The 13336-nt window shown below is 47.5% G+C and overlaps 1 protein-coding gene across 3 annotated transcripts in view; it reads right to left on the minus strand.

Moving 5' to 3' along the window:
• Window positions 1-784, minus strand: part of LOC130274471 (serine/threonine-protein phosphatase 6 regulatory ankyrin repeat subunit A-like) — a 158268-nt gene extending 157484 nt beyond the window's left edge. For all 3 annotated transcript variants that reach the window (XM_056522854.1, XM_056522853.1, XM_056522855.1), the window contains exon 1: window positions 603-784. In XM_056522854.1, the coding sequence (XP_056378829.1) occupies window positions 603-719 (117 nt within the window). In that variant the 5' untranslated portion in view covers window positions 720-784. The remainder of the gene's footprint in view (window positions 1-602) is intronic.
• Window positions 785-13336: the final 12552 nt, after the last annotated feature.

Genomic DNA, 13336 nt, shown 5'->3' on the forward strand with positions numbered 1-13336 from the left:
GTATCAGTGAAGACAACTCCAAGCATATAACTCTTACCTACAGTGACACATTGTAACAATCTATCAAGCCAGTGTTTCCAAACCAGGGCGCCTCCAGCTGTTGCAAAACTACAACTCCCAACATAACATCTCACCTAAACGTCTCATGGTTGACGGGTTCGATACATTGTATCACTGTAGACAACTCCATGTGTATGACTTTTCCCTACAGTGACACATTGTAACAATCTATCCAGGCTGTGTTTCCAAACCAGGGCGCCTCCAGCTGTTGCAAAACTACAACTCCCAGCATAACGTCTTATCTAAACATCTAACGGTTGATACATTGTATCAGTGAAGACAATTCCAAGCACATAACTCTTACCTACAGTGACCCATTGTAACGAATCGTCAAGGCATTGTTTTCCAAACAGGGTGGCCTCTGGCTGTTGCAAAACTACAACTCCCAGCATGCCCGGACAGCCTATGGCTGTCCGGGCATGCTGGGAGTTGTAGTTTTGCAGCAGCTGGAGCAACCCTGGTTTGGGAAATTTACCCTAAGGAATATATATAAATTGCGCAACTAGAAACCGCTACAATGAAGAATTATCGGTGTCACCCACTGGGTCGGCTTCGGAGGCTCCCAGGTCCCCTTTGTCGATCCCTTTCAGGGTCTGCTCCAGGGTGATCCACTCCCCTCTGGTGGCCAGCTGCAGGATCCGGCTCTCAGCCTCTGACATCTTGTGGCCCCCTCAGAGCTGCGGGGCCCCGGGCTGTGCCATGTAGTGCAGTGAGTGTGCAGAGTCTTAGCAGGAGGTAGTGACCCCTCCACATCCTCCTCTATTGACTCTATCAGACGCCTCCGGCTCCTCCTGTGTAGCTTGGTTACCTTGGCACTGGACTCTTTAAATGAGGGGGGGAGGAATTTGGCATTTTGTCGCAGAAAGTAAAAGAAAAGAAAGTATCCGCCGCTTTAAGATGTTTGTTACAAAGTATCAGTTGATGTCTGCAGAGCTTAGTGTTGGGTTTATAGTAGGAATTTTTGTATTACTTTTTTTTTTTAGCAATGATTTGACTTTATTGGGCCTTTCACTTCCCCAAAATTATTTTCGGGGGCGATTCGGTCAAATCAGAATCGTGACAGATTGGGTTGATGATTTGGAGTTTGCCCCGAGGCGTTGCTACGTTGTGGGCTGTGCACTGTATTTGTGCCGCATGGGGACAGTTGCGATACAGGCCAGCTGGGAGTAGTAGTACTTTAGCTGTTATGTCACATGACAGGGTGCTGTAGCTAATCCGATTATCCCTGTGACCTAACTATAATTATTGCTGAGCAAAGTGCAGGGATGAGACCTCTAGTTGTTCTCACGACGGCCTGCATTTACTCTAGACACCCAAAAGACAGACATCATCTACTCTAGACATCTATATGACAGCCCACATCTACTCTAGACATCATATGACAGCCCACATCTACTCTAGACATCCATATGACAGCCCACATCTACTCTAGACATCCACATGACAGCCCACATCTACTCTAGACATCATATGACAGCCCACATCTACTCTAGACATCCATATGACAGCCCACATCTACTCTAGACATCTATATGACAGCCAACTACTCTACACATCCATATGACAGCCCACATCTACTCTAGACATCCATATGACAGCCCACATCTACTCTAGACATCTATATGACAGCCAACTACTCTACACATCCATATGACAGCCCACATCTACTCTAGACATCCATATGACAGCCCACATCTACTCTAGACATCCATATGACAGCCCACATCTACTCTAGACATCCATATGACAGCCCACATCTACTCTAGACATCATATGACAGCCCACATCTACTCTAGACATCCATATGACAGCCCACATCTACTCTAGACATCCACATGACAGTCCACATCTACTCTAGACACCCATATGACAGCCCACATCTACTCTAGACATCCACATGACAGCCCACATCTACTCTAGACATCCACATGACAGCCAACTACTCTAGACACCCATATGACAGCCCACATCTACTGTAGACATCCATATGACAGCCAACTACTCTAGACATCCATATGACAGCCCAGATCTACTCTAGACATCCATATGACAGCCAACAACTACTCTAGACATCCACATGACACCCCACAACTAATCTAGACATCCACATGACAGCCCACATCTACTCTAGACATGCATATGACAGCCAACAACTACTCTAGACATCCATATGACAGCCAACATCTACTCTAGACATCCACATGACAGCCCACATCTACTCTAGACATCCACATGACAGCCAACTACTCTAGACACCCATATGACAGCCCACATCTACTGTAGACATCCATATGACAGCCAACTACTCTAGACATCCATATGACAGCCCAGATCTACTCTAGACATCCATATGACAGCCAAAAACTACTCTAGACATCCACATGACACCCCACAACTAATCTAGACATCCACATGACAGCCCACATCTACTCTAGACATGCATATGACAGCCAACAACTACTCTAGACATCCATATGACAGCCAACATCTACTCTAGACATCCACATGACAGCCCACATCTACTCTAGACATCCACATGACAGCCCATATCTACTTGAGACATCCACATGACAGCCCACATCTACTCTAGACATCCACATGACAGCCAACAACTACTCTAGACATCCACATGACATCCCATATCTACTCTAGACATCCATATGACAGCCAACAACTACTCTAGACATCCATATGACAGCCAACAACTACTCTAGACATCCATATGACAGCCAACCACTACTCTAGACATCCACATGACATCCCACATCTACTCTAGACATCAATATGACAGCCCACATCTACTCTAGACATCCATATGACAGCCCACATCTACTCTAGACATCCACATGACAGCCCACATCTACTCTAGACATCCACATGACAGCCAACAACTACTCTAGACATCCATATGACAGCCAACCACTACTCTAGACATCCACATGACATCCCACATCTACTCTAGACATCAATATGACAGCCCACATCTACTCTAGACATCCATATGACAGCCAACAACTACTCTAGACATCCACATGACATCCCACATCTACTCTAGACATCCATATGACAGCCAAGAACTACTCTAGACATCCATATGACAGCCCAGATCTACTCTAGACATCCATATGACAGCCAACAACTACTCTAGACATCCACATGACACCCCACAACTAATCTAGACATCCACATGACAGCCCACATCTACTCTAGACATGCATATGACAGCCAACAACTACTCTAGACATCCATATGACAGCCAACATCTACTCTAGACATCCACATGACAGCCCACATCTACACTAGACATCCACATGACAGCCAACTACTCTAGACACCCATATGACAGCCCACATCTACTGTAGACATCCATATGACAGCCAACTACTCTAGACATCCATATGACAGCCCAGATCTACTCTAGACATCCATATGACAGCCAACATCTACTCTAGACATGCATATGACAGCCAACAACTACTCTAGACATCCACATGACACCCCACAACTAATCTAGACATCCACATGACAGCCCACATCTACTCTAGACATGCATATGACAGCCAACAACTACTCTAGACATCCATATGACAGCCAACATCTACTCTAGAAATCCACATGACAGCCCACATCTACTCTAGACATCCACATGACAGCCCATATCTACTTGAGACATCCACATGACAGCCCACATCTACTCTAGACATCCATATGACAGCCAACAACTACTCTAGACATCCATATGACAGCCCACATCTACTCTAGACATCCACATGGCAGCCCACATCTACTCTAGACATCCACATGACAGCCAACAACTACTCTAGACATCCATATGACAGCCAACAACTACTCTAGACATCCACATGACATCCCACATCTACTCTAGACATCCACATAACAGCCAACATCTAACATCCACATGACAGCCCACAACTACTCTAGACATCCACATAACAGCCAACATCTAACATCCACATGACAGCTCACATCTACACTAGACATCCACATAACAGCCAACATCTAACATCCACATGACAGCCCAAAACTACTTTAGACATCCACATGACAGCCCACATCTACTCTAGACATCCACATGACAGCCCACATCTACTCTAGACATCCATATGACAGCCAACAACTACTCTAGACATCCACATGACAGCCTGCATCTACTCTAGACATCCATATGACAGCCAACAACTACTCTAGACATCCACATGACAGCCCACATCTACTCTAGACATCCACATGACAGCCCACATCTACTCTAAACATCCATATGACAGCCCACATCTACTCTAGACATCCACAAGACAGCCCACATCTACTCTAGACATCCACAAGACAGCCCACATCTACTCTAGACATCCATATGACAGCCCACATCTACTCTAGACATCCACATGACAGCCCACATCTACTCTAGACATCCACATGACAGCCTACAACTACTCTAGACATCCGCATGACAGCCCACATCTACTCTAGACATCCACATGACAGCCCACATCTACTCTAAACATCCATATGACAGCCCACATCTACTCTAGACATCCACAAGACAGCCCACATCTACTCTAGACATCCACAAGACAGCCCACATCTACTCTAGACATCCATATGACAGCCCACATCTACTCTAGACATCCACATGACAGCCCACATCTACTCTAGACATCCACATGACAGCCAACAACTACTCTAGACATCCATATGACAGCCAACAACTACTCTAGACATCCACATGACATCCCACATCTACTCTAGACATCCACATAACAGCCAACATCTAACATCCACATGACAGCCCACAACTACTCTAGACATCCACATAACAGCCAACATCTAACATCCACATGACAGCTCACATCTACTCTAGACATCCACATAACAGCCAACATCTAACATCCACATGACAGCCCAAAACTACTTTAGACATCCACATGACAGCCCACATCTACTCTAGACATCCACATGACAGCCCACATCTACTCTAGACATCCATATGACAGCCAACAACTACTCTAGACATCCACATGACAGCCTGCATCTACTCTAGACATCCATATGACAGCCAACAACTACTCTAGACATCCACATGACAGCCTACAACTACTCTAGACATCCGCATGACAGCCCACATCTACTCTAGACATCCACATGACAGCCCACATCTACTCTAAACATCCATATGACAGCCCACATCTACTCTAGACATCCACAAGACAGCCCACATCTACTCTAGACATCCACAAGACAGCCCACATCTACTCTAGACATCCATATGACAGCCCACATCTACTCTAGACATCCACATGACAGCCCATATCTACTCTAGACATCCATATGACAGCCCACATCTATTCTAGACATCCATATGACAGCCAACATCTACTCTAGACATCCATATTACAGCCCACATCTACTCTAGACATCCACATGACAGCCCACATCTACTCTAGACATCCATATTACAGACCACATCTACTCTAGACATCCACATGACATCCCACATCTACTCTAGACATCCACATGACATCCCACATCAACTCTAGACATCCACATGACATCCCACATCTACTCTAGACATCCATATGACAGCCCACATCTACTCTAGACATCCATATGACAGCCCACATCTACTCTAGACATCCATATGACAGCCAACATCTACTCTAGACATCCATATTACAGACCACATCTACTCTTGACATCCACATGACAGCCAACATCTACTCTAGACATTCATATGACAGTCAACAACTACTCTAGACATCCACATGACAGTCAACAACTACTCTAGACATCCACATGACAGCCCACAACTACTCTAGGCATCCGCATGACAGCCCACATCTACTCTAGACATCCATATGACAGCCAACCATTACTCTAGACATCCATATGACAGCGAACAACTACTCTAGACATCCATATGACACCCCACATCTACTCTAGACATCCATATGACACCCCACATCTACTCTAGACATCCATATGACAGCCCATATCTACTCTAGACATCCATATGACAGCCCACATCTACTCTAGACATCCATATGACAGCCAAAAACTACTCTAGACATCCATATGACAGCCAACAACTACTCTAGACATCCACATGACAGCCCACATCTACTCTAGACATCCACATAACAGCCCACATCTACTCTAGACATCCATATGACAGCCCACATCTACTCTAGACATCCATATGACAGCCCACATCTACTCTAGACATCCATATGACAGCCAACATCTACTCTAGACATCCACAAGACAGCCCACATCTACTCTAGGCATCCACATGACAGTCAACAACTACTCTAGACATCCACATGACAGCCGAGATCTACTCTAGACATCCACATGACACCCCACAACTACTCTAGACATCCACATGACAGCCCTCATCGACTCTAGACATGCATATGACACCCCATATCTACTTGAGACATCCACATGACAGCCCACATCTACTCTAGAGATCCACATGACAGCCAAAAACTACTCTAGACATCCACATGACATCCTACATCCACTCTAGACATCCATATGACAGCCAACAACTACTCTAGACATCCATATGACAGCCCACATCTACTCTAGACATCCATATTACAGACCACATCTACTCTTGACATCCACATGACAGCCAACATCTACTCTAGACATTCATATGACAGTCAACAACTACTCTAGACATCCACATGACAGTCAACAACTACTCTAGACATCCACATGACAGCCCACAACTACTCTAGGCATCCGCATGACAGCCCACATCTACTCTAGACATCCATATGACAGCCAACCATTACTCTAGACATCCATATGACAGCGAACAACTACTCTAGACATCCATATGACACCCCACATCTACTCTAGACATCCATATGACACCCCACATCTACTCTAGACATCCATATGACAGCCCATATCTACTCTAGACATCCATATGACAGCCCACATCTACTCTAGACATCCATATGACAGCCAAAAACTACTCTAGACATCCATATGACAGCCAACAACTACTCTAGACATCCACATGACAGCCCACATCTACTCTAGACATCCACATAACAGCCAACATCTAACATCCACATAACAGCCCACAACTACTTTAGACATCCACATGACAGCCCACATCTACTCTAGACATCCACATGACAGCCCACATCTACTCTAGACATCCATATGACAGCCAACAACTACTCTAGACATCCACATGACAGCCTGCATCTACTCTAGACATCCATATGACAGCAAACAACTACTCTAGACATCCACATGACAGCCAACAACTACTCTAGACATCCGCATGACAGCCCACATCTACTCTAGACATCCACATGACATCCCACATCTACTCTAGACATCCATATGAAAGCCCACATCTACTCTAGAGATCCACATGACAGCCAAAAACTACTCTAGACATCCACATGACATCCTACATCTACTCTAGACATCCATATGACAGCCAACCACTACTCTAGACATCCATATGACAGCCCACATCTACTCTAGACATCCATATTACAGACCACATCTACTCTTGACATCCACATGACAGCCAACATCTACTCTAGACATTCATATGACAGTCAACAATTACTCTAGACATCCACATGACAGTCAACAACTACTCTAGACATCCACATGACAGCCCACAACTACTCTAGGCATCCGCATGACAGCCCACATCTACTCTAGACATCCATATGACAGCCAACCATTACTCTAGACATCCATATGACAGCGAACAACTACTCTAGACATCCATATGACACCCCACATCTACTCTAGACATCCATATGACACCCCACATCTACTCTAGACATCCATATGACAGCCCATATCTACTCTAGACATCCATATGACAGCCCACATCTACTCTAGACATCCATATGACAGCCAAAAACTACTCTAGACATCCATATGACAGCCAACAACTACTCTAGACATCCACATGACAGCCCACATCTACTCTAGACATCCACATAACAGCCAACATCTAACATCCACATAACAGCCCACAACTACTTTAGACATCCACATGACAGCCCACATCTACTCTAGACATCCACATGACAGCCCACATCTACTCTAGACATCCATATGACAGCCAACAACTACTCTAGACATCCACATGACAGCCTGCATCTACTCTAGACATCCATATGACAGCCAACAACTACTCTAGACATCCACATGACAGCCAACAACTACTCTAGACATCCGCATGACAGCCCACATCTACTCTAGACATCCACATGACATCCCACATCTACTCTAGACATCCATATGACAGCCCACATCTACTCTAGACATCCATATGACAGCCCACATCTACTCTAGACATCCATATGACAGCCAACATCTACTCTAGACATCCACAAGACAGCCCACATCTACTCTAGGCATCCACATGACAGTCAACAACTACTCTAGACATCCACATGACAGTCCACATCTACTCTAGACATCCATATGACAGCCCCCATCTACTCTAGACATCCATATGACATCCCACATCTACTCAAGACATCCACATGACAGTCCACATCTACTCTGGACATCCACATGACAGCCCACATCTACTCTACACATCCATATGACAGCCAACAACTACTCTAGACATCCACATGACAGCCCACATCTACTCTAGACATCTACATAACAGCCAACATCTAACATCCACATAACAGCCCACAACTACTTTAGACATCCACATGACAGCCCACATCTACTCTAGACATCCACATGACAGCCCACATCTACTCTAGACATCCACATGACAGCCCACATCTACTCTAGACATCCATATGACAGCCAACAACTACTCTAGACATCCACATGACAGCCTGCATCTACTCTAGACATCCACATGACAGTCAACAACTACTCTAGACATCCACATGACAGCCCACAACTACTCTAGGCATCCGCATGACAGCCCACATCTACTCTAGACATCCATATGACAGCCAACCATTACTCTAGACATCCATATGACAGCGAACAACTACTCTAGACATCCATATGACACCCCACATCTACTCTAGACATCCATATGACACCCCACATCTACTCTAGACATCCATATGACAGCCCATATCTACTCTAGACATCCATATGACAGCCCACATCTACTCTAGACATCCATATGACAGCCAAAAACTACTCTAGACATCCATATGACAGCCAACAACTACTCTAGACATCCACATGACAGCCCACATCTACTCTAGACATCCACATAACAGCCAACATCTAACATCCACATAACAGCCCACAACTACTTTAGACATCCACATGACAGCCCACATCTACTCTAGACATCCACATGACAGCCCACATCTACTCTAGACATCCATATGACAGCCAACAACTACTCTAGACATCCACATGACAGCCTGCATCTACTCTAGACATCCATATGACAGCCAACAACTACTCTAGACATCCACATGACAGCCAACAACTACTCTAGACATCCGCATGACAGCCCACATCTACTCTAGACATCCACATGACATCCCACATCTACTCTAGACATCCATATGACAGCCCACATCTACTCTAGAGATCCACATGACAGCCAAAAACTACTCTAGACATCCACATGACATCCTACATCTACTCTAGACATCCATATGACAGCCAACCACTACTCTAGACATCCATATGACAGCCCACATCTACTCTAGACATCCATATTACAGACCACATCTACTCTTGACATCCACATGACAGCCAACATCTACTCTAGACATTCATATGACAGTCAACAACTACTCTAGACATCCACATGACAGTCAACAACTACTCTAGACATCCACATGACAGCCCACAACTACTCTAGGCATCCGCATGACAGCCCACATCTACTCTAGACATCCATATGACAGCCAACCATTACTCTAGACATCCATATGACAGCGAACAACTACTCTAGACATCCATATGACACCCCACATCTACTCTAGACATCCATATGACACCCCACATCTACTCTAGACATCCATATGACAGCCCATATCTACTCTAGACATCCATATGACAGCCCACATCTACTCTAGACATCCATATGACAGCCAAAAACTACTCTAGACATACATATGACAGCCAACAACTACTCTAGACATCCACATGACAGCCCACATCTACTCTAGACATCCACATAACAGCCAACATCTAACATCCACATAACAGCCCACAACTACTTTAGACATCCACATGACAGCCCACATCTACTCTAGACATCCACATGACAGCCCACATCTACTCTAGACATCCATATGACAGCCAACAACTACTCTAGACATCCACATGACAGCCTGCATCTACTCTAGACATCCATATGACAGCCAACAACTACTCTAGACATCCACATGACAGCCAACAACTACTCTAGACATCCGCATGACAGCCCACATCTACTCTAGACATCCACATGACATCCCACATCTACTCTAGACATCCATATGACAGCCCACATCTACTCTAGACATCCATATGACAGCCCACATCTACTCTAGACATCCATATGACAGCCAACATCTACTCTAGACATCCACAAGACAGCCCACATCTACTCTAGGCATCCACATGACAGTCAACAACTACTCTAGACATCCACATGACAGTCCACATCTACTCTAGACATCCATATGACAGCCCCCATCTACTCTAGACATCCATATGACATCCCACATCTACTCAAGACATCCACATGACAGTCCACATCTACTCTGGACATCCACATGACAGCCCACATCTACTCTACACATCCATATGACAGCCAACAACTACTCTAGACATCCACATGACAGCCCACATCTACTCTAGACATCCACATAACAGCCAACATCTAACATCCACATAACAGCCCACAACTACTTTAGACATCCACATGACAGCCCACATCTACTCTAGACATCCACATGACAGCCCACATCTACTGTTACGCCGAGCGCTCCGGGTCCCCGTTCCTCCCCGGAGCGCTCGCCTCATCCCCGTTGCTGCAGCGCCCCGGTCAGATCCACTGACCGGGTGCGCTGCGGTCCCGCCTCCTGCCGGGGTGCGATTCGCGATGCGGGTGGCGCCCGCTCGCGATGCGCATCCCGGTCCCCGTACCTGACTCGCTCTCCGTCGGCGCGCGCGGCCCCGCTCCCTAGGGCGCGCGCGCGCCGGGTCTCTGCAATTTAAAGGGCCAGTGCACCAATGTTGGTGCCTGGCCCAATCTTCCAATTACCTATTAGTGTGATCACCTGTGCACTTCCCTATATTACCTCACTTCCCCTGCACTCCCTTGCCGGATCTTGTTGCCTCAGTGCCTAGTGAAAGCGTTCCCTTGTCTGTTCCTAGCCCGTGTTCCTGACCTCCTGCCGTTGCCCCTGACTACGATCCTTGCTGCCTGCCTCGACCTTCTGCTACGTCCGACCTTGCTTCTGCCTACTCCCTTGTACCTCGCCTTTCTTCAGCATCTTCAGCATCTTCAGCAGCCAGAGAGGTGAGCCGTTGCTAGTGGATACGACCTGGTCACTACCGCCGCAGCAAGACCATCCCGCTTTGCGGCGGGCTCTGGTGAAAACCAGTAGTGGCTTAGAACCGGTCCACTAGCACGGTCCACGCCATTCCCTCTCTGGCACAGAGGGTCCACTACCTGCCAGCCGGCATCGTGACAGTAGATCCGGCCATGGATCCCGCTGAAGTTCCTCTGCCAGTTGTCGCTGACCTCCCTACGCTGGTCGCCCAGCAAGCTCGTCAGATCGCCCAGCAGTCGCAACAGATAGCGCAACGAGATCAACAGCTGGCATACTTGACCTCCGAGGCACTGCGTATTCAGTCACAGATACAGCAGCTGCAGCCGCAGATACAGCAACAGCTACAGCTGCAACTACCTTCTCCGCCGCCGGCTCCTGCAACTCCTCCGCAGCAACCGGCCGTTCCTAACCCCTGCTTGTCCCTGCCGGACAAATTTGGCGGAAAGATCGCCCAACGAGATCAACAGCTGGCATACTTGATCTCCGAGACACAGCGTCTTCACTCACAGTTACAGCAGCTGCTGCCGCAGATACAGCAACTTCAGTCACAGCAGCTGCTGCCGCAGATACAGCAACTTCAGTCACAGCTACAGCTGCAACAACCATCTCCTCCGCCGGCTCCTGCAACTCCTCCGCAGCAACCGGCCGTTCCTAACCCCTGCTTGTCCCTGCCGGACAAGTTTGATGGGGACCGCAATGATTCTGCCACAGCCACAGTCCAGTCCTTCTTCGCTGAGGTCCGTGGTGTCTTCGAGGAGCCTGCCCGAGCTTCTTCTGCCGAGATTGCCCTGCTGAACCTGGAACAGGGTGTTTCTTCCATTGGCGAGTACGCCATTCAGTTCCGTGCTCTTGCTTACGAGTTGTCCTGGAATAGTGAGGTTCTCTGCGCGACCTTTAAAAAAGGCCTATCCAGCAACATTAAAGATGTTCTGGCCGCACGAGAGACTCCTGCTGACCTACATGAACTCATTCATCTTGCCACTCGCATTGACATGCGTTCTTCCGGATGGCGTCTGGAGCTCCGCCTGGATATGGACTTTGTTCGCACGAAGCGTTTTTTCTCCCCGGCTCCTCTCTCCTCTGGTCCTCTGCAATCCGTTCCTGTGCTTCCCGCCGCGGAGGCTATGCAAGTTGACCGGTCTCGCTTGACACCTCAAGAGAGGACACGACGCCGCATGGAGAATCTTTGCCTGTACTATGCCAGTACCGAACACTTCCTGAAGGATTGTCCTGTCCGTCCTCCCCGCCTGGAAAGACGTACGCTGACTCCGCACAAAGGTGACACAGTTCTTGATGTCAACTCTGCTTCTCCACGCCTTACTGTGTCTGTGCGGATATCTGCCTCTACCTTCTCCTTCTCTACTATGGTCCCCTTGGATTCCGGATCTGCAGGAAAATTTTTTTTGGCCTCTCTTATCAACAGGTTCTACGTCCCTGTGACCAGTCTCGCCAGACCCCTCCTAATGTGCATCGGACCTCTTCACGGAAAAATTGACTTTTTTTTCCTCAGGTTCTTTGGCCCCAAGAAGAGGGGGAGACCCAAGGGGGGGGGTACTGTTACGCCGAGCGCTCCGGGTCCCCGTTCCTCCCCGGAGCGCTCGCCTCATCCCCGTTGCTGCAGCGCCCCGGTCAGATCCACTGACCGGGTGCGCTGCGGTCCCGCCTCCTGCCGGGGTGCGATTCGCGATGCGGGTGGCGCCCGCTCGCGATGCGCATCCCGG

The sequence above is a fragment of the Hyla sarda genome, chromosome 5 (assembly GCF_029499605.1).
Source record: "Hyla sarda isolate aHylSar1 chromosome 5, aHylSar1.hap1, whole genome shotgun sequence".
NCBI classification, from domain to species: Eukaryota; Metazoa; Chordata; class Amphibia; order Anura; family Hylidae; genus Hyla; species Hyla sarda.